We start from the raw sequence: 23,086 nt of genomic DNA on the forward strand, positions 1-23,086 counted from the left end.
CAACTGTTACACAAAATTATACATTGCAGCAAGTCCTGATTAACTGTTTTAATTGTACATTCATTGTTACTTTAATATCTGATTTGTATCCAAGGAAGAATCTGGGTGTTTTGCATGAGTAAATAGAGGCACAGAATCATAGACTAGCTTAGGCTGGGGGAGCCTCAGGAGATGTAGTTCAGCCCCTGCTTAAAGCAGTGTCAGGGCTTTGTTTGGCTGAATTCTGAACTTGCCTGAGATTGTGGTGATTTTACAGCTGCTCTGGGAGAGTTTTCTGATGTTTGACTATGCTTTAGCGGTAGGACTTTTCTCATGTCTAATTGTACTTTCCTTGCTGCAGCTTGCTTTTCCTGGGTGAGGAGGTTGGGTTTAAATGCTTCTGTTTCCTACATTACTTTTATGAGTCCGAAATTCTGAAAGTGTGTGCATGTTTTAATTTTCATTTCCTTTTGTAAAATTTGTCTCCTTTAAAGGCCTACAGAGCTGCAATGCAGACACAATGGAGCTGGATTCTTCAGCTCTGTCACTGTGTTGAACAACATTTGAGAGAAAATGCTGCATATTTTGAGGTGAGAATGTGACATGTTTTAAGTTAGGACCGTAGTAAAGAACTTCCACTGAAAGTGTTCATTGCTATCTCTCAGTAGTTGTAGAATTGACATGTGTCATGTGCAGTCATTAGGTGATGAGCCACACTCCCACAGTGTTACCACACCTGCATTGCCTTCACTACAGTTGTATCCGTTCACAGCAGATGAAGATCTGGCCTAACGTTTTCTATAGCGCTGCAGCTGCAAGTAGAGACTCTGAGAATGAAGCCATGTTCTCTCCTTGTCATACACAACTGCTGGCAATACAGCTTTTGTGGATGATGTAGAGGGGATGGTGGTTAATGAGGGCCAAGGTAGAACATATTCTGGGTGATTTTTCCAGGACTACCCAAATATAAATGGAATGTACAGCACGGATAATAAATGGAGCAGAGAACACCCTGACAACAGACACGTCCAAGGAAACACCTTTCTGACTATTGCTCGTTTACATACTTGGCAAATGATGCAGTGCTCAATTACATGCATGATGATCGAAGATTTAAGTTTTTTGTTTTTTAAAGAAAAGTCTACTTTTTTTTATGTTTAAATTATAGAGATTAGTTCTTAGTGTCTTCTGGGTTGGTTGGGTGGTTGAAGAGGAAGGGGGTGATGTTGGGATGAGATATATTTAGACCGAGAAGGGTGAGAGCCCAAAGTTAGGAAATGGACACAGCAGAAGAAAAAGTTGAGCAATTTGGGCTCCTAGTGGTGGGGGGAAGAAATAGGCATTCTGGATTTGAGAAATGAGGTTTCAGGGACAGAATGGAGTGAGAATTATCACAGGACACTTCCCTTCCCAGTTGTGCTTAACCAGGACCCTAGTTTGGATTTGCAGATGCCCACGCAGAACTGCCAGGTGTGGCAGCTCGCTTCGCCTCCTGCACAAAATGTTTGCTCCAGTGCACTTGCTGAAGTATGCAGCTAGTTTACTACAGTTTGTTGGCTTTGGCTGTTCTTTATATATGAAAGTAATCGTAATTCCAAGGGAAGCAAGAATCACTTCAGAAAATGTTTCCATATCAGGAACAGTAATTAACTAAAGTTCAATAACTGCTGAATTCATTTTGCATGTAAATAGCACTGAGAATAACTGATGTTACAACCTGTGCTTTCTTGAACAGTACATTTAGACATGAGATCAAGAATAGTGTTGTGTGATACAGTGGTCACTTCAAGCTACTAGAGAAGATTATTTTTAAAAAGACCGCGCTTCAAGAAAAAATCATAGTGTAGCTGTTTAAAAATAACACAGATATTTATCTCATCCTAGTTTTTCAGTGATGCCAAAGAAGCCATGGAATATTTAAAGAATTTGAAAGATACCATATACCGAAAATACAGTTGTGATAGATCAAGCAGCCTTCATAGGCTGGAAGACCTTGTTCAAGAGTCTATGGTAAGAATTCAAGGATCCTATTAATGTGAGTTACAATTGAACAAGAAATGTGTAGATTTTAGTTGGATATAAAAAAGGTGTGTTAAAATTATTCCTTTGGAGTGATGGAATGCACAAAGAAGATTTGTTTTTTAGAACTTACAATTCAATAATTGCATTTATCCATGTATAATGACTGTTTTTCATAGCCTTAAAATACAGTTTCATTTATTTCTCCGTCTTCACAATATCAGATGTTGTGGGAAATCAGTGACTTCAGAAAGAAACTTTGTTCTTGTAAAATGCGTTACTTCTAAGGAACACAGTAAAATGAGTCAGGAAAAGAAAAGCTTAACAGGATCAAAGAAGCAGCACTGTATTCTGGCCATCTCTTACGATGTGTTTTTTCTTAACTGTTTTAGGAAGAAAAAGAACAACTCTTGCAGTATAAGAGCACAGTAGCAGGCCTTGTGGGGAGAGCAAAGGCAATAATTCAGCTGAAGCCAAGGAACCCTGACTGTATGCTCAAAACATCCATCCCAATTAAAGCCATCTGTGACTATAGACAAATTGAGGTTAGAAACTTGAATTTCCTCAAATCAATTACAGACGTGAGAATTCAACTAAAGTTTCATTAATTACCATGTTCCTGGAGAACACTAGGCTCTAAATTTCTTCCACCCTAGTAAACAAGAGCAAATCCTTGTGTTGAACATTGTTTTTGTTGTTCTGCTGCTTATTTGTTGACACCATTTGCAGAAGTGCTTTGTAAAAGGATTTTGTAATGCTTAGCTCATTAAATTATTCTGCTTTTCTGTTAATACTAGATAACTATTTACAAAGATGATGAGTGTGTATTAGCAAACAACTCCCATCGTGCTAAATGGAAAGTCATTAGCCCGAGTGGTAATGAGGCCATGGTTCCGTCTGTATGCTTTACAGTTCCTCCACCAAACAAAGAAGCAATAGATACAGCCAACAGGTAGGGACAAAACAAAACCACCCATTTTCTTTTAAAATTAATTTATGTGAAGTTTGGGTTAAAATAACATCTAACTTTTTTTTCCCTTTTCATGTGTTACTTTGATCTAAAATTGGAATCTTTTTATGTTTCAGGATTGAACAGCAATTTCAGAATGTTCTGGCCCTTTGGCACGAGTCACATCTAAATATGAAGAGTGTGGTGTCCTGGCATTACCTAACAAATGAAATTGAAGCTGTTCGAGCTGGCAACGTTGCCTCGGTATGTGCTATGACTAGCAAGGGCCTCCTAGCCATTTGCTGGAAAGTCATGGGCTACACTTCCCAGAAATACTGTATAATGAACAGTTCGCAGTAATGCTCATCTTCCTTGTGGGAACAGCTGGCAGGGGCCACGCTGGTTACCACTGTGCAGTGTTCTACCTTGATCTGAATAGCCTTTACACAGATGCATTTGGAAGGAGCAGGGAGGTTGTATAAGGAAAATTACCTGTAGCCTTATTGCGCTAACCTGTCTAGTCTCCTGTTGTCAGCGGGGAGACAGGATCTCTCGAAAGCGGTTGAACAGTGACTAAATCTGAATTTTGTTCTGGGAGAGTCTCCATTGCTGCGTTTGTGTTGAAGATACCTGGGGAGATTTGCTTCATTAGGCTAAGGTTAATCTTTATGAAAACCCCCATTATTTCCTCATGGCTGCAACTTCTTACTAACAGCGGAACAACTGTGAAGCGACAGTTAGTCTTTCAAGCTGAAGGCAGCTGAACGCTCATTCCTCTGTAACGCATTTTTTCATTCTTACACATGTCTGTAACTGGAAATGTTAAATAGCTAATTAGGATCAATTTATCAGAAATGAAATAGTGATATAGATCAAAATACTTATTCTGTCTGGCCATAACAGTGTGTGAGATCACTGAGTTACATAACGTTAGATGTATAGCATCTATACATCTTAATACGATAGTTTATTATACAACATCTATATCTGTCTACAAGCTGTTGCAATAATATTTGGAATACCCAAAAGGACATTTTCACTCCTAATTTCCTACTGTTGCTGTTGAAAAGAAGGAATCTAAGATAATTCTTTAAGTGTCCCTACTTCTATGACTTTTACTGGCTTCCTGTTTGTTGCTTCGTGGTGTTAGATGTAGAAATGATGTCTGATATAGGATTGTCTTAACACAGCCCATTACTGGCATTGAAGATGGAAACGGATTTTATTGTGAGTCTAAGCTGTCAGCTGTTATGTTGATACCTGTCAAGTGGGCTCCAGCTGAGGAGCAGCAAGCTTTCAGAACCTTGATTCTTTGACTTTTTCATCTTAGTAATTGGTTGACATCGCTTTTTGATAAAAATTGTTCCAGGGAACTGTGTGGGTGATGCATCATTGCTGACCGTGCCTTGGGTTTATAATCTGTTGCAGATAAAGACGATGTTGCCGGGTGAACATCAGCAGGTTCTAAGCAATTTGCAGTCCCGCTTTGATGATTTCGTGGAAGATAGCCAGGAGTCCAAAATCTTTACAAGCTCCGATACGGCACAGCTGGAAAGGGAAGTTAATGTTTGCAAGCAATACTATCAAGAGCTTCTGAAATCTGCAGAAAGAGGTAAAACTTTGCTGAGAAAAGCAGAAGGATGATTGTAGTTCGTGATAAAACTTCTCTTTCTGAATTACAAGCTTTAGTGAGTTACGTATTTTTTCATATTGATATTACTAATGCTCCAGTTCTTCTGAACAGTTGAGTGTCATCATTTTAACAATGTGCACAATTACACTGCACAGAAGCTCTAAGGTTTTGTAACTTTGTATATTAAGCTATGTAGAAATACTGATGTGTTACTATACAGAGCGCTACAAAAAAATTTACACCCAAGATTTTATTCTGTGCATTGCAGCTCACTGTTTAGTTTAGTTGTTTTTGAATGTTGGAAATGCAACTTTGTTGAGTTTGTAACACAATTAGAACTTTTTTCACACTGTTAAGGCCAGAAAAGTGTCCTATATATTTTCCTAGTTCCATAGAATGCCGTAGTTACTGCTTTCTTAGCTCTGTTTTTAAATACAATAAGAACAGAAAGCTTAAAATACCTGCTCTGATTTACAGTCGAGTAGCTAATGACTTAAAGAAATACGGCAGTGCAAACTTATTACTGCATTAGTTCTCTGTACTTAAGGAAAGATGTGTTGCCCTGTGCAACTGAAGAGACGATTTAAAAAAATAAAAGAAAAAAACCCTGGAGATTTACTGTGGTATAGTGCCTGATATCATCTGATTGAAAAGTCAGTCACTGAGTTTAGCAGTGTCTGTGTAAGGGGTGGTGCTTGTGCCTGGAATGTATGGTCAAAGATGTACGCTAACTTTTCACTTGTGAGGGGGTGATGTAATAATAGCTAACATTTACAGGTTCCTAAAATTTGCCATATAGCCAAAATTCAAAGGGAAGCTGATGGGATTTCAGCCAGTCATGATAAGACCTGTAGAATGGTGACTTTATAAAGTGTTTCATAGGAAGACATGGTGGAAATGCCATGATGGCTTCGTGTGCGAACATGTGCCCTGTTTCTTTCAACAGAGGAGCAGGAAGAATCTATTTACAATCTGTACATCTCTGAAGTTAGAAATATCAGACTGCAGCTGGAGAGTTGTGAGGAGCGTTTGATACGGCAGATCCGAACCCCAATGGAAAGGGATGATCCTGAGGAAAGCGTGCCTAGGATTTCAGAGCAAGAGGTGAGACTTTGAGAAAGACTGTTTTACCTTGGAAAAGAGTTTTATTTTAAGAAAAACATATCCAGACGTTTTGAGTGTAGCCAGGAAAGTTTGCGGTGCACCTTGAAAAGACAAGAGTCAAAGATTAACCTTGTGTTTGTGAGAGAAAAGATGCCAATAAATGGTGACTCTGTTAGTTTCCCTCTTGCGTGTATGTTCCTTTTTAAATTTTTTTAATGGTGTCATCATGAAACAAGCAAAGGAGAGCAGACCTGTACTGATAATGATATTTAGAGTATACATGAGGTTGATGTAGGATAAACACGCTGTCAGTCACTTTTCATTTTACAGAAACTGAAGGAAGAACTGGATCGACTGAAGGATGACCTGAGAGTCATCACAGACAAATGCGAAGAGTTTTTCAGTCAAGCTGCTGGTTCACCTTCAGTCCCTACTCTGCGCTCTGAACTCAATGTTGTTATTCAGAACATGAACCAAGTTTATTCCATGTCTTCCATTTACATAGAAAAGTATGTAATAGCCCGTCTCCCATCACGTGTGTTTTAGTTTACTGTTTTCTCATAAAAATAAATTAAATATAAAGATGTTAGTATGAATAATACTGATAAAGGAAAAGGAAGTTAACATATTTTTAACATTGTATAAAGGGGTACCCTGTGACATGAAAAGGCTGAAAAACACAAGTGTAATGAGTGTTATTATTGATGGTTCAGTTAACAGGAGATAACTGTTTTTCAGATTGAAAACTGTAAACTTGGTGCTGAAGAACACCCAAGATGCAGAAGCGTTAGTAAAACGCTATGAAACTAAATTGTGTGAAGAAGAGGCAGTAACAGCTGACAAAAACAATATTGAAAATCTGATGGGTACATTGAAGGTAAGAGTTGGCTGGTACCTTTTCAAGGGCAAATTAAAAAATAATAGGAAAATAGGATCTGTCTTACAACGCCTGTTTTGGTTACGCTGTACTGTAGAGTGTATCAAAAGTTAGCTTGTGTATTTGGAGGAAAGTCTGTATTAGGATTGGCATCTCAGAAAAAAATGACAGCTTTGGAGCATTAGGAATTGGATAGTTTGCATGCTCATGGCTGCTGTTAGGAAATGCCTTGCAGTGTCTGAACTTCCAAGGCACTTGTTAATGCTGCAGTAAGATTTAATTTTTATTGTCTCTTCAAAAAGTAACATATGCTTAAGGTAACATAAATATGTTGATACATAAATGTGGCCACAGTAACATTCCTGCTACTGCTACGGAACACTATTCAGGGTGTTCCAGATATCTTTGAGAAACGGTAAGATTGAAGTTCATCATTTTTTATGTGCTGTGTATACCTCACTTTTATATTGCAAATTATTAGTAATGCTTTTTTGTTAGATAGAATGATTGGCATCTACCTAAGGATTTTTCTTTGAAAGCTGTAGTTTATAAGATAAGTGTGTTAATTTGCGGTCTCTGTTTTGATGTATGTGTTGTGGGTGATGCTGTTACTTAGAATTATTCTGCAGTTCATAGCTAATTAGTTCCTTCAGACCCGTTCTGGTGCCATTCCAGTGTCTGAGCAAACGGAAGTAAAATATTAATTTAAATATTTTTCATTTATACATTTTACTCATGTAAAATACTCATTTATAAAATAGTGTCGTGATTTAGGAGTTATTTACAATTTATCATTTATCACGTACTAGCAATGGAGATCTGAAGTAGATGAGAAAAGACAAGTGTTCCATGCCTTAGAGGATGAACTGCAGAAGGCAAAGATGATCAGTGATCAGATGTTTAAAATGCACAAGGAACGTGATCTTGACTTTGACTGGCATAAAGAAAAAGTTGATCAGTTAGCCGAGAGGTGGCAAAACATTCACTCTCAAATTGAAAATAGGTTTGTATAACTTTTTCTTATAATCTGTTCATATTTTATGCTGGTTTTGTTGTTTCTGAGGGAAAATAATCAGAAATGAATTTTAAAATAGGTCAGAATATTTTTTCTGAACTATATGTGAAAAGTGCCAATATCAAGGATTCTTACCTTTTCTGTGCTGTTGACATCATTGTCTTACTTTTCCACAGGAAATGTCTGTCACTGTTGAGCACCAAAAGATTAACAAGATACATAAACTTTATTTACTTACAACTTACTGAGACACAGTAGAGATAAATTGTCTTCTTTCTTTCCAAAAAAAGCCCGCAGAAATGTCTTGCTGTCCTATGGAAATACCATCTGTTTCTCCGCGTAATTAGTTCAGACAGGCTAAACTGATGAGCGGATTCATCCCATATGATTGGATTCATGTTAACTTGCTTTTAATGACTCAAGTCCTAAGTCTGGAAGTCCTTAGCTTCCACTGACTTCTGTGATAATTTTGTCACAACAACTTTTGGTGAAGTGCCAGTATTTTCTTTTGGTTTCCAACTGTTTTCACGCAGCTTCAATATCCAGTTGAGATGTTGCTCTAAATTCAGCCCTTCAGTATTGCTGTCATTATTGTATTGGAGATTGTCACGGGTGTACAGATAGGGCAGAACCACACCTACCTGTAATTCTGAAGGAGATGTCCATACATGACATTCCTGGAAATATTTTTTCCTTCGGTCTCTATAGTTCTGTTTCCTGGAAAGGACACAGAACTATAGACTGAAGGAAAAAATATAGGTAAGTTAAGGAAGTCTGTACTATACAGCCTGAATTTATTTCCTTTAAAATCTACTTTGTTTTGTCATCATAGCTAACCTGAACAGGAGCATTAAAGATAGCGCTTTTCATGTAAAACGTCACACAACAACCTTCCACATTTTTGTCCCCTTATTTTAAGGGGCAGATATCCATACAGGTGCAATACTGAAGTTACTCACTTGTAATTAACTAATTTAGTTGTCTCTACTTAACATTGCTAGAAATTAAAAGGGAGATGGGCAAAAGATGACTCATTTAAAGCTGACTACAGAATGGCAAGCTTTAAATCCACCTCAGATTTTTCATCATCTGGTAGCGTGACGGAATTTAAATGATAAAACAGTAGTTTTATGAGGTACTGAATTGTCCTTATTTCTTCAGAGGGCAAATATGAACCACGTGCTCTCCTCACAGGGCCTTATCCTGAACAGAATATGCTGAAAAATGACTCTTAGTACATAATGACTTCTGGTGTAAATAGGACAGATTGTGGTAGTTGCAGCATGTAGCTGTAAACAAGCTGCTTTCTGCAAATGTTCACTCTGCTGCTTCCTAACAGCTTGACACTGATGATCATTATACGAAAAGTATGTACAAATATTGGCTGCAGTTATCGTGATCCTTTCTCTTTTTCATGGTTATTAGCTTTAAAACATGTTTAAGTGTGAAACCTGAGCAATATTGTTTCCTTTGCTTGCTCTTTTTCAGTCTCTTTTTGCCATTTGGAGAACAACACTAGTGCAATTCAAACTATTCATTCCACGTCAACCTATAAAAAGTTGTTAAATAAGTATGTTTATCCATAGTCATGCAGTGTTTTGGATTAGTTGTGTTTGTATGGTCTTTGAAGTATAAGGATCATGAAAGAAAAATTGTAAATATTCTCATCAGTATGGAAACCACTTTCAAGAAAGACACAGCAGTCTATTTTCAGGTCAAAACCATGATTTAAAAATGGACTTGCCCAACAGGATTGATTGCTTTCACACATTAGAATATTTAAAAACTTTGGTTTTGGTGTAACTCCTGTTGTCGTGTGGGAGGCACAGGCTGTGGTAAACTGCTGCTTAACCTCCAGTACAGCTCTTTCCCTTCTTGATTCACATAGGTCATATTTGAAATACTCTCCTATTTTATAACAGAATTAATTGCTGTTGCAGAGCCCTCCCTCTTGCTTGGGGATTTTGTGCTCATGGAGTTTCAAGCAGTTGAGCTCACTAATGAGGGTTATATGCGGAATTTCTTCTGTGGTAGGATCTCTCCTGGGTGTCATCTATGACAAATGAAAAGGTTTCTTCAAGCTGGGAATCTTGATGTTTGAGAAATTAATTTACTGTTTAGTTGTTGTTATTTTAGTATGTTTATAGTGTGAACTGTAGCAGAGCTAAGGCATCCGAAGCCTTTAAAGCTGTATTTGGCTTAGCGTTGTACTTTCATCTTTTATATTCATCTTCTCTCCTTTGGCATATCTTCTAAAATAAAATCAGGTTGCGTGACTTAGAAGGTATTAATAAATCTCTGAAGTATTACAAAGATACTTACAATTCTTTGGACACATGGATTCAACAAGTGGAAGATACTCAGCGAAAGATTCAAGAAATCCATCCTGAAAATAGCAAAGCATTGGCTAAACAGCTGAACCAACATAAGGTATGAAAGGGATCTCATTGTAGGAAAGCACTGCTTTAATGACTGAAAAAGACTTAAAATATCTTTTGAACCCAGTCATATCAGTCTTATTTCTTGATAGGAAGTGCTTATGTCTCTCAGCCCTTATTGTAAATTCCAAATATTCACCAGCTTTTATGTTTACAGTGTAGCTAACATTGTTAATATATTGCTCACAGATTATAGCCATTTTATAGATCAGGTTGGTTTGGTCTTCAAATCTGCAAGAAGAGCAAAACCTCTAGAGAGTACTTACAATTCTGGACTCTCCTTATCACATCATTTCTTACTCAGTACTGCTCTTGGTAGTTATGGACGTAGAAATATTTTCATGGATGCAGGGCTAAATTCAGTAACTCTCTCCTGCAAGAAGGAAATGCAGCTTAAATAAGAGACAGAATAACAAAATATATGCATGAAGTGGTGTATTCCTAACTTCTTTTTAAATTCACTCACCAGCTATTAAACCTGGCAGGGTTTTTCTACTACTTCTGTAAGCCTGACAAAGCCAGGACATGGGCTGGAGCATGAAGTTACTTGTACACACATGGAAATGAGCATATTATGTAAATGTCATGATGTTAGATAAAGTAGAATTGCTAATAATAATAGTCATAAAAGTCACTTTTAAGATGAAAATGTAGATTCATATTTTACAGATGCTGGTTTCTGAGATTGAAATGAAACAAAGCAAAATAGATGAATGCCAGAAGTATGCAGAACAGTACTCAGCTGCTGTGAAGGTAATAAATAATGTTATACTTACAATCCTTGTTTTTAGTCTCAGTATCATGTGGAATGCTGATCATTTTGTGTATTTTCTCTTTTTACAGGACTATGAGTTGCAGACTATGACCTACAGAGCTATGGTTGACTCCCAACAAAAATCTCCAGTGAAACGCCGAAGAATGCAAAGCTCATCAGACTTCATTATTCAAGAGGTAAATGGATTTCTTACGTCAGGACAATATGGTTTTTTGAGTCTTTGCTTAAAACAGAGTAAACACAAGAATGGGATTTAGTAATGATGAAATAGGGTAATCCAAGCAAGATTTTTTTTTCCTCTATGTAGATTCGTAGTGTGGTAAATATCCTATCGGTTATTATGCAGTATTTAGATAACAAGATGATATATTGCTGCTAATGAGCGAAAGTCCCCCAGATTATAAAAAACTATATGAGAAATGTACCTCAGTAAAACTGTTTAGAACTACAACTACCTCTGGGCTGGATCTTGATCAGAGTAAACAAGGGGAGCTTTTATCTTTGCTATAGTAAAACTTACCAGATCTGGACAGTTGGACAGATTCCAAGGCAAATCAGTCTCATTTGGGTAGGAAAGAGAAATCTGTCTCCACGCTGTTAGAGAGAGGAATAGTGACTAGTACTGCTTGTCCCTCTTATAACCTGTTCTTATAGCGGGGGAAGAATCAAGTGACTGTGAAGTCAAAGCATTGTCAGCTGTTTCTTCTCCTTATGGATCTCCTCATAGATCCTTAGGATTTGTTTGTGCAAGTGCATCCTGCTGATGGCATTCAACTTTAGAATCAAAATTGGGAGAGTGGATTCCACAATCAGGATTTTGGAATCAAAATAGGGGTAGGTTCTAGAGTACTGTTTTTCACTTATTTGAAGGTTAACGGGAGTGTTTCCCTCTCTCTTCCCTCTCTCCCTCCTTCCCCACCTTGTATCTCTGCAGTTCATGGATTTACGGACTCGTTATACTGCCTTAGTGACCCTGATGAGCCAATACATTAAGTTTGCAGGTGACTCTTTGAAAAGACTGGAAGAGGAAGAGGTAGGTCTTCCCTTGGCAGACACCAAAGCAAAAAGAACCGCCAGGCAAACAAAGAGCAATATGCCTGTTAGAATTATTCACAAACTTAGCAGCAGATATGAAAGACCAAAATACCTTCTATGCTGCACTTTATACAGGAATGTAGGAGTGTTAAAGTACACCATTATCATTCAGGTAGACAAAATCCTGTACCATCCATACATTTTACCAGTTCTTCCAGCTAGAAGGATCATATGATTCACTAAATTCTGATGGAGATGTAGTTACCTACAGTATATTTTAATACTTTAATATTTTAGGCCTTGATCTTTTGGATAAATGCAGACATTAAAATGAGGGCAAGCTTAGTGTGCATGCACTGTTGATATCCTATGTAGGCTTTAATATTCCATAGTGTGCATTCTGGTCCACTTAACAATGTATAAGGGAGCTCTTTAAACAGGGAGATGTGATGCCTGCTTAATTCATTTCTTAAGTTTCTTTGACAAGTTTAGATATTTTTTTTGCCTTCTGCCTTTCTACTGCACTGGTTCCTTGGGTCAAACGACATTTTATTTATGCTTAGCGTTGAATCTTAGTAACAAGAGTAGGTTACTGAAGTTGAGCAGACAAAATACTCAAAATTCATGCTTGCTGCAGAATCAACCTTCCAAATAATTGAGAAAAAAATACTTCTAAATTCTTGACTTTCTTTGGAAACATTTCTCTCTGAAAGAGATTGCATAGTCATTCTTTAAGGACTGCAGTGTTTTAATAATATATACAGAGCATATCTCTAAAATAATGCCCATATTAAATATAGTCCTGGAATTAATTGTGCCTGTATTAAATGTAGTCCTATGTAAATTACATAAAATTGGAGAATACTCTCATAAAGGTATAAATTTTAATGTTATTACTACAGAAAAAGAATCAGAGTTCTTAAACTAATGTGTAATTCTGGTGAAGGCTTTGTCTTTTTGGCTTTTCTTGCTGTTCAATACCTCTGGACAAACTGTGACACTAACAGCATGTATCTTTGTGCGTCATGAAGTGGTGGAGCATACGGATGGAAACAGATAATGTTTATTGATCAGTAGCCGTTATAACTGAGGATTCAGTATAACTATTAATCCTAATGGTATCAAGGATAAAAAGTGAAACGAACAAGAATTGAAATAAGGATCAAGAAACCCATAAATGCCGATAAGCTTCACGTTCTTCAAGAGCAAATGGAATCTTTTAAACTCTTTTGGGTTTCAGTCTGTTCTGAATTTCCAGGACTGCTTTTCTAGATATCAAACACCCCCCATCTTCCATCCTCCTCCACCTTCTAAATTTTTGATGGCTTCTTTGAAGATAACCTAAGTAGGTTTCCAGTCTCAAAGTGATTTGATGGGTTTTGACTTTGTAATCAGGGCAGTAAATCAGACAATGAATAATAATTTTCAAAGGAGGAATGATAATTTTTTTCTTCTGGGATCAGACCTCTGAAGTCTGTGATTATTCCAAGATTTTCTTCCATGCCAGTCTTTCTTTCTAACTCTCAGTAATGGCATTAAGAATGAACGGAATATGGAAAAAATAAGATCCTTTCCATGATATCTCAGTTTAATCCATGTGCTGTCATGCTCAGAGCTTACCAGAGGAGGGTGAACTCCAGCAACCTGTGAAGTCAGCTGAAGTCTTTCAACGTTTGGGATGTAATGAAGCTGTTGAATTCAGAGAGGAAAACACACCTAATGAAAGCAAGATGGATGTGGAGTATTTGCAAAAAGATAACTCTTCCATTAAACCTAAACACACAGAAAATAAATCTAAAATTGACAGAAGAAAATTAGATGTAGACAGTTACGATAAAATCAAAACTGATAGAACATTAAAGCAATTTTTAAATGTCAGTGGTCAAGAAAGTAGCATTAGTGGTAACAGAGAAAATAAGCTACATACAGAGCAAAAGAATTTAATGGGTTTTGGTAATCAAAGTAAAGAAGAAGAAAATGGTAGAAAAGATTATTTTGTTTCAGCTGAGGTCTGTGTGAGTATGGATAACACTCCTGGTGAAATGTTAAATGAGCAAACTGTTGATAGAGGGAGACAGGAAACAGAGGGGGTATCAAAGAAGTTGCCTGAAGCAGAAATGATACGCAAAACCACAGGAAAAAATTGGTCAAGAAAGGCAGGGAATGATGTTCCGACAAAGGAAGAACGTGAGATGCCATCAGAAACTAATTTGGAGCTAACAGCGAAGAAAGATGAAGTTACTTCAAGAACTGGAAAGCGTGCCCTGGATATCAGCCCTTACAAGCAGCAACATTTTTTGCCGAGACCTCATTTTGACTGTCAGTGTAAAGAACATTGCTTTACAGCCCATAATACTTTAAACTGTGAAGACAGAGAGTTTCAAATGTGTGGTGAAAAAGGTGACTCTCTTTCAGGTGTAAGGGATGCAACACCTTTAGAGAAAGTTGCATCCTCTTTCAGAGAGCTGACAGTGCACGATGGAGGTGAAAAAACAAAGTTAAATTTGCAATCTCGGAGCAAGCCAGGCATTTCTGCTGGTGTTGAAAGGGATATAAACAAACTGCACAGAGCATCTCTGGGTAAAAGTTACTTCATAGCAGAAAACGAAATGCTACAAAAAACAAATTTAAATCCAAATGAAGCCAAGAGTACAATGCGGAAAATTTTGGCTGTTTCTTCAGGAAGTATTTCAGAGAGTCAGTATGCAGCGAAAGCCTCCGAATCTTACCCGTTAGATTTTGAAGTGTCACCAATGCAGAGTGATCCAAGTTTAGGTGCAGAATTGTTAGGAAATACTGGTGATTTAAATGCAAATATAGCCCTCGCAGAAATTATTTCCGGAGAAGAGGATTATTTTCCATTATCAGAACATGGATCAGCAAAAAAACTTTTGAGTTATGATGAGAAAGTAAGTGAGAAGAAAATATCGCAGGGTAAAATTTGTGCTTTGGACAACATAAATATAAGCAGGAAGAAGCAGAGTGAAGAAGACAGGCTAGAACAGGGTCAGAAATGTAAAGATTTATTGCTAGTTGCAGAAGTGGACAGTAGAGGTAAGGGTTATAGCACAAAGATACCTGGAAAAAACACTGAACTCCAGAAAATATTCTGTGAAAAAACAGGGAAAAAAGCCTCACTTGAAAAAAAAGAAAAGCAAAAAAAAAGAGACAATGATAATGAAGAGAAAAGGAGCACAACTATTATTAAGGTACCAGAGTTTTTATGCAATGCAAATGAAACAGTTAATTTAAGAATGATTCTAAACCAATCTAAATCAACATTTGAATCTCAAAAAATGTCAAGGTCAGGTGATTTAAAATTGATTGAACATAATTCAAACAATGAATATGCTAATGATGTTAATTACATTGCATTTTGGGATGCTTACATTTTTTAGGTTTTTATAAATTTATTTTTGTTTATTTTGTATTGCTGTCTAATTGCCATCCTTTTCTCCACCCAGCTGATGCTCAGCCATGTCTTAAGAAATAATGGAAGTTAACAAGATATAGTTTGTGACTGTATCTATATTTTTAGTTCTTCTTTTTCAAGCATCAAACATTATATTTTGTGTCTATAGGAGCATAAAAAGAAATCTGATAAGAAATCAATTTATATGTTTTGTGTCCGTTGGGGTCTGTTCAAAATTGTGACACTGGGGAAACGTGGAAAGGAACTGAAGAAGCTGCCTTTGCATTAGCCTTTTAGGCAATAAGTTTCATATATCATATGAAAAATGAAGTAAATCTGGTAATTTTGAACTAAGCCAACATTTTGTTTATTTAAAAATGTTCCTATAATTACCCTTCATGCTGTATTTGTATGATCATAGGAATATAGGTGTGTTCTTACCTCACGTTAGCTCACATTGGGTAACTAAACCATAGTAGTGCTAATGAAGACAAGGTATGTATGGTTTCAACCATATTATTGCTGGTGAATACACATCTCGCTTATAAGAGTTTCCCTTGATCTGCCAACATGCAGAGACTATAAGCCAACTAGTTTTCACTAGGATTTTCCTAATTACCATGTTTATACCTCTAATTGTGTCTACACTGCAGAGCAGCTGTGCTCTTACCAGTCCCCCAGCTGAACCAGTGGAGGCATTGGGACTGTGGAGCACACTACGGACCATAGATGTACTGGAGTTTAGCTACTTCTCTTTCTGGACCTGATGCATCTTGGCTCTAGCTCTTTCTTTTCTTGGAGGGGATTTCCAAACTTCTCTTGTGTTATTTGTGCTTGCAAGCATAAAATCCTTCTTGCTACTCCTACTGAACTGATCCAGAAATGGTAGCTGCTTTCTCCTTGGGAATTCTTGCACATAGCGTTTGGCTCACTTTTTGCTCTACCTGTTTGTTTGGAGAAAAAGCATATGCAAGCTGTTGTTTGACGCTGCTTACCGCTAAGAGGCATCTAGCTGAAGTGAGAGGCTTCAGGACTTCTTCGCTTTGTGGATGTCTTTATGAAGGGTTTCATATTTGGCTAATGGTAACTTCCTGAAGCTTACTGACTCAAGAGAAGGTGATGGTGGTGGGAACTGCTCGTCCTACTTTCTGGACATACCATATATATCTGAGTAAGTATTTTCCACTCCGCTTTTCAAAGAGTTTTTCATGTTTTTACATGTTTCATATGCTGTATTACAAAAAGTACATTCCAACTTATCTCGTTCTTTTACAGATTTTAAAGAATAAGGAAGCATCAGTGCGTGAAGCATATTCAGATCTCATGGCACAGCAGAATAGCACAATTGATGAGAACAGAAAACTCATGGGAAAGGTAAAAACACTTGAGGAGATGTTGGAGGATATGAAGAAACAAAAATTCCAAGTGGAACAGGAGCTCCCTAAAGTGAGGGAAGATGCAGAAAAAGAGCGGAAGAAGCAGCAAAAGAACATGGAAGAGATCTGTCTTCAGAAGACCAAGGCTGAGCAAGAGGCAAAGCAGTGTCGTGTAGATCTAGAGAGCATTAAGAAAGAGAAAGCAGATGCAGAGCAGGAGTTGGAGTGTGTAAGACAGCTCATTTTTCAGGCAGAGACTCAAAGAGGTATACTGGAAGAAAACCTCCGTGCTTTCCGAAATCAGGTAGAGGAAAGCACCTTTACCAGAAGAAACCTTGAAGAGCATCTAAGAAGAAAAGATACTAATCTTCATGATTTAGAGCAACAAAAAAAAACCTTAATGCAGGAGCTGAAGAAAAAAACAGAAGGAGAGGAAAAACTTATGAGACTGATAAAGCAAATGGAACAAGATCTTGAATTTAAAGGGAATCTATCAGAAATAAAGCTGCAAGAGAAAGAGAAAACTGAAGCCAGAAGGAAAGTTGTTGAAGGCAAGTACTCTGTAACTAGAGAAACTTCCCTGCCAACTTTCACAGCTGGGCAACACAGCCATTGTAGGGCTGACTCTGAAATTACAAGTTTCCAGAAGAAACAAGAAGCCAAAAAAGTAGAAGAGCTTAAACAGAAGATAGATGAGCTAACCCTTGCTAACAAAAAAGCTGATAAAACTATTAAAGACCTGAAATATGAACTGAATGAAATTGAGCTTCAGAAATCATCAACAGAAGAAAAGTCTCGTTTATTAAAAGAAAAACTAGATAAAGTCAATAGCGAACTTAAATGCCTAAAAATTAAGTTGGAGGAAAAAGACCAAGTAGAGCAGAGATATTTGCAACAGTTGAAAGAACTGGAGAAGCAGCTGTATAGAACCACAGGTAAAGCTGAAGAGGTGATGCAAGAAGCTATAGATCTTAAGAAAATTAAGATGAACTACGAGGAAGAGCTGAAATCTGTTCAGCAAGAAAAGACACAGCTAAAAAGAGAAGTAGAGGAATTAACTAGATCACAGACAAAAGCTGAAATCACTATCAGACATTTAAATTCACAAATCAGTTCTCTTCAAAAAGAGAAGCTGGCAGCTGAACACAGAACACAGTCATGCAAAGGAGAAGCAAATAATCTTCAAGACCAATATAAGAAAATTCAGGAACAGTTGCTTCAAAAAACAAAAGTAGAGAAAGAGAACCACCAGGAAATTCAGATGCTGAAGAATGAGTTATCCAAAAGTAATCAGATGACAGAAACATTGAAACGAAAGATAGAGGACCTTAATAAATGGAATACTGAAACAAAACTACTGATGAAGCAAATTCAGTCTGAATCAGAGAAGATGACTTTGGAAAAGCAAAGTATTCAGAAGAAAAATGATGCGTTAAAAGCCCTAGCAGATGGTTTCAAAGAGCAACTGCGTACAACAAATGAACAATTGCACAAGCAAACAATAATTGAGCAAGAATTCATATGTAAAATCAAAAGCCTAGAAGTTGAGCTAGCAAAAACAAAAGACATAGCTAGTGAATATAAACAAAAATGGGATAAACAAAGTGCTTCCACCCTAAGCATTGACCGGGAGGTTCAAAATCTAAACGCCCAAATGAATGCTCTTTCTATGGAAAAGAGAACGCATGAGCAGAAGATACAACTACAGCAAGCTCATATACAAGAGCTAAATAGTAAATTAAAAAAATTACAAGATGAACTCCATCAGAAGACTCTGGATGAACAAATGGCACGCAAGAAAATGATTCTGTTTCAGGAAGAATCCATTAAGTTTAAACACTCTGCAGAGGAATTTAGGAAAAAAGTTGAAAAATTACTGGAATCCCATAGCATCAAAGAAAAGGACGTTTCTGGCATAAAACTAGAATGTATTGCTCTTCAGCAGGAAAAGCATATGGCTGAGGAGAACATCATGTTGTACAAGATACAAATGGAAGATCTACAAGAAAAGCTTAAAAAATGTCATGAACAACTGCAGCAAGGGAAGCAAGCTGAAATGGACTATCACCAGAAGTGCAGGAAACTTGAGGAAGAATTGGAAGTGCAGAAGCGCACAGTTGAGAACTTGAAACAGAAAATGGACATGCAGGTCAAGGAGAATGAACACAGGCTTCTTTTGTTTCAGAATGAAGTGCAGCAAAATAATACGCTCCAAGATTCTGGATTTAAATTGAACTGTGAAAGAAGAGGGAATGATTTAAATTACCTGAGTGACACTGCAGCTAGAGAATTTGCAAAACCTAGCTCACCTTTGTTAAGGCAAAAGCAGGAGAGAGCAGGTTTTAAATCTGATCAAATAGAAGAAAATACATTGTATGTGAGCGCTGATGATACAATACCAAGAGAGGTGCAGTTCCAGATGTCAAGAATAAACCAGTCACTAGAAGATTCAGGCCCACCATCTTTTACAGAGTTTGTTTCCCAAACGAGTACGCAATTCCAGATAACTTTTGATAAAACAAGCCAAATCTCTGGGACATCTGAAAGGGACACATTGAGAAACAGGAACCTGCAGAGTTCCAGACAAACTATTAGACATGAAGAAGACATGAAACATGAATTAGGAGTGGTAAAACTGCATCCCATGGAGGTACACACTACGTTTTGTGAGGGTTTGCCTTCCTAGTGCTGGTTTTTACTATTCTGTTTGTTTATTTGGTTTTAGTTGTGCTTTATCGCTATTCTGTACTCTCTCTGATGTTTCTTATGCTCTTACCTTGGTGAAGGGAACCCCTTCATTCTTGCGTGACACAAAAAGCTTTTCATTAGATCTTGTAGCTGGTTTGTTAATATCCAAGAAACACTTTATTTAAAAGCTTTGTAGTAGAAATAGGAATTCACATACAGCGTTGTATCATTATTGGTCAAAATAAGCCTTGATTAACAGCACTAAGTTCATGTAGTAGCATACGACAGTTATCGTTGCTTTGTCTAGTCATATTCCTGTTACCAAATAAATATTTGAAATGTCAAATGCACTTTAGAACTCTAGCTATCTATATTTCTCTGCTCTCCGATGCTTGTAGCAGTTCTCCTTTCTGACTTACATTCAAGTTCTCCCTTTTATTTCTCTGGTGGTGGATTTAGGAGTGAATATGCACAGCGTAGTTCTGCAGATGTATTTCTCACTGTGTCAAAAAATTCCTATTTACAGATAGTGAAGAACAAGCAGTATGACATGCATGTTGAAGTCACAACACTAAACCAAGAAAATGACAAGACTTTTGGTAATGAAGAGAGAATGTTTGAGGGATACAAAACATCCGAAGGGTTTAGGAGAGAAGACTTTGCAAAGATGAGCTCTTTCTTAGGGGAAGAGATGTTGAAAACTGTTGATGATGCTACGCAGTTGGAATATTTTACAGAGGAATATGATGATATTAAATTTCAAGGTCTCCGACATGATGTAACTGCCAGACAGTTGATTGAAGTTAAACTTTTAGACAGGCTTACGGTTCAGCAGCTCCGTTCAGGGCAGAAAACTATTGATGAGGTTCAGAAAAGTCTAGAAAAATTTTTAACTAAACCTACAGCTATAGCTGGGCTGTACCTTGAATCGAGCAAAGAGATACTCTCTTTTGCTTTAGCGGCAAAGAGAAGAATCATAGGAAAAGCATTGGCGTCAGCATTTCTAGAGGCCCAAGCAGCTACTGGTTTCATCATTGATCCTACAACAGGTCAGAAATTCTCTGTTGATGATTCAGTCATCAGAGGGCTCGCAGATAATGAATTCAAGAGTAGACTGCTTGAGGCAGAGAAAGCTGTTTTGGGCTATTGCTGTTCTGGGAAACTGATCTCTGTGTATCAGGCTATGGAAGCTCGACTCTTAGAAAGGCAAAAAGGTAAAAACATCCTTGAGGCTCAGATTGCAAGTGGAGGGGTCATTGATCCTGTGAGAAGTGTCCGTGTACCTCCAGAAACCGCCTTGCAGCTTGGCTTGCTTAATAACACAATTTTAAAATTTTTGCATGAACCTTCTAGTAATGCAAAATGTTTTCACAATCCAAATAATAGGAAAGCTATGTACTATTGTGATTTGCTGAAAATGTGTTTGTTCAGTGTAAGCAGTAAATGCTTTCTTCTTCCAGTTGGTGAAAGGAAAATAAGCAGCCCATCAGCAGAGAAAAGTCATAAAATTTCTGTAGTAGACATCAAAACAGGAGCTGAAATGACTTCATATGAGGCTTATCAAAAAAATTGTGTTGATAAAGCTACATATCTTGAACTTTCCAAACAGGAATTTGATTGGAAGGAGTCTACATGTTTTGACTCTGATGGGAATTCTTTTCTTTTGCTTACAGATCTTAAAACAGGTATACAGTTTAATATCGAGGAGACCTTAAATCAGGGTAGAATTGGCAGAGTGTTAGTCAATAAATATAAGGAGGGTCTAATCACAGCTAATGAGTTTGGGGATATTTTAGTTAGCAGTTCACAGCCAAATAAAGATTTAAACAGTCCTATTGCAGGCTTCTGGCTTTCTGAAACCAATGAAAGAATTCCAGTTTTAAAAGCCTCACGCAAAAACTTGGTAGATAGAGTTACTGCCCTCCGGTGTCTGGAAGCTCAGGTTAGTACAGGAGGCATAATCGATCCATTTACTGGGAAAAAGTACAGTGTTTCAGAAGCTTTGCAAAGGGAGTTAATCGATGATAGTTGTGCCAAGCAAATCCAGCAGTGTGAACTGATCTATACTGGGATCATTCACCCTGTAAGGAACACAGTGATGTCTGCTATTGAAGCTATGCACGTAAATGCCATAGACAAAGAAATGGGTATGCGCTGCCTGGAGTATCAGTACTTGACTGGTGGGTTGATAGATCCAAAGTCTCATTCCAGATTGACGATGGAAGATGCAATTAAGAATGGTATTATTGATGCTGTCACAGCTACTAAGATGAAAGACGAAAAATCGTATGTTAAAGTTCTAACATGTCCCAAAACAAAGAAGAAGTTAACCTACAAAGAAGCTTTAGAGACAGCTGTTTTTGATTGCCACACTGGGCTGCGATTGTTAGAAGCAGCTCAGCCCATGAAAACGGGAATTTCCAGTCTTTACTATAATTCGTAATGGAACAAAGATATTAGTGCTCATTTTGGGGCTGGCTTTAAAACCCATTCAAGTCAAGGAAATGATCTAAGATGGCCTTTATGGAAAATCATAAATGGTGTTTTCTAAAGTAATCGTGAGTTGCTGTAAAACTAATTAGTATAAACCACTAAAACTGGAATTAGATATTACTTGTTACAAAGTTGAAATTTATAGATAAACTTAGGCAGATTCATAATTTCAAAATGCAGACTGTGTGTTTAGTCTTTACCTGAAGGCCTCATGTGACATTATCTACATGTAGGTAGTGTAAATCAGACGTTATACTGAGGTTGGTGAAGTTAACATTAGTGTAAAATGGGTAGATTTAGGTGAGACAATCAGATTCTGATACTAAAAATTGAAAGGGATTGCCCATTTTGCAAATGAAGACAGTGCAGTATTTCATGTGACCTGATACTTAATTTAATATTACAAATCAGTTTGCAGATATGATTCATTTTACAAAAGTGGCAATAAAGTATACAAGGGTTAAATCTGCATTCTACTAAACACATATACATAAGTAATTTTTCTCACACTGGTATTTCATTAATTTTAATGGGCTACTCGTATCCTAATTTTTTCTGTGACTTCAGGTAACATTATTTTTTTTTAGAATCTCTTTCATGCTCTAGCAGGCAAGTGAACTAGAATTACATACCAAATTAAAAAAATTCCATTGAAATAAAATGTCTTCATTTTTACTTGTGATACATGTAAGGGCTTAAGTGTGTTTTCTAAGTATTGTTAAGTTTCAAACTACTAACAGGTTGTATTGCTATAAAAAATTTATCTTCCTGTGCAGGAAAAGATGTAATGTCTCAGTATTTTACTTTTATTGTTCTTGTTTCTGTAGACATAAAAACAATGTATTCTTCCTGATTGTAATTTAGTAATCCATGTGCATAGGTTGCAAAATACTGATATCCTATACTGACTGTATATATCCACACCTGAGGGTAATGCAAAGGCAGCAATTCAAAGATACTTTATATGCAAATGTTGTTTAGATTTTATCTGCTGAGTAATGGCTGGGAAGCTCTGCTTTTTCTTAATATCAATCATTTTATAATGAACGTGCATGTGTATGAATAAGCACCATAATTAAGATTACAAATCATTTGAGGAATTATTTTGTTAATGTCTATAATTATGTGGCATTTTTTGTTCCTACGTCAAAGTGTCGTAGTAATGCATGTGGTGATAAATAAAAAGAAATCTTTATGTGATCATACTGACATTGTGATAGAATTGTGTTTCTAGGGACAGTAATGTTAAATATTCCAACTATTTACATTTACATGTTTTTTACAATTCGTGGT

At 37.0% G+C, this 23,086-nt stretch overlaps 1 protein-coding gene across 31 annotated transcripts in view; it reads left to right on the plus strand.

Moving 5' to 3' along the window:
- Positions 1-23,086, plus strand: part of DST (dystonin) — a 310,022-nt gene that overhangs the window by 166,641 nt on the left and 120,295 nt on the right. For 15 of the 31 annotated variants that reach the window (XM_054197095.1, XM_054197107.1, XM_054197096.1 and 12 more), the window contains 14 exons: positions 474-569; positions 1,864-1,989; positions 2,391-2,543; positions 2,796-2,950; positions 3,085-3,211; positions 4,376-4,559; positions 5,527-5,684; positions 6,015-6,193; positions 6,423-6,561; positions 7,371-7,564; positions 9,844-10,006; positions 10,684-10,767; positions 10,858-10,965; positions 11,724-11,822. In XM_054197095.1, the coding sequence (XP_054053070.1) occupies positions 474-569; positions 1,864-1,989; positions 2,391-2,543; positions 2,796-2,950; positions 3,085-3,211; positions 4,376-4,559; positions 5,527-5,684; positions 6,015-6,193; positions 6,423-6,561; positions 7,371-7,564; positions 9,844-10,006; positions 10,684-10,767; positions 10,858-10,965; positions 11,724-11,822 (1,965 nt within the window). Of the gene's footprint in view, positions 1-473; positions 570-1,863; positions 1,990-2,390; positions 2,544-2,795; positions 2,951-3,084; positions 3,212-4,375; positions 4,560-5,526; positions 5,685-6,014; positions 6,194-6,422; positions 6,562-7,370; positions 7,565-9,843; positions 10,007-10,683; positions 10,768-10,857; positions 10,966-11,723; positions 11,823-13,437; positions 15,034-16,511; positions 19,263-19,826; positions 23,085-23,086 lie in introns of those variants that run through there. The other 16 variants (XM_054197080.1, XM_054197086.1, XM_054197084.1 and 13 more) reach the window with 2 other exon arrangements.

The sequence above is a fragment of the Rissa tridactyla genome, chromosome 3 (assembly GCF_028500815.1).
Source record: "Rissa tridactyla isolate bRisTri1 chromosome 3, bRisTri1.patW.cur.20221130, whole genome shotgun sequence".
NCBI classification, from domain to species: Eukaryota; Metazoa; Chordata; class Aves; order Charadriiformes; family Laridae; genus Rissa; species Rissa tridactyla.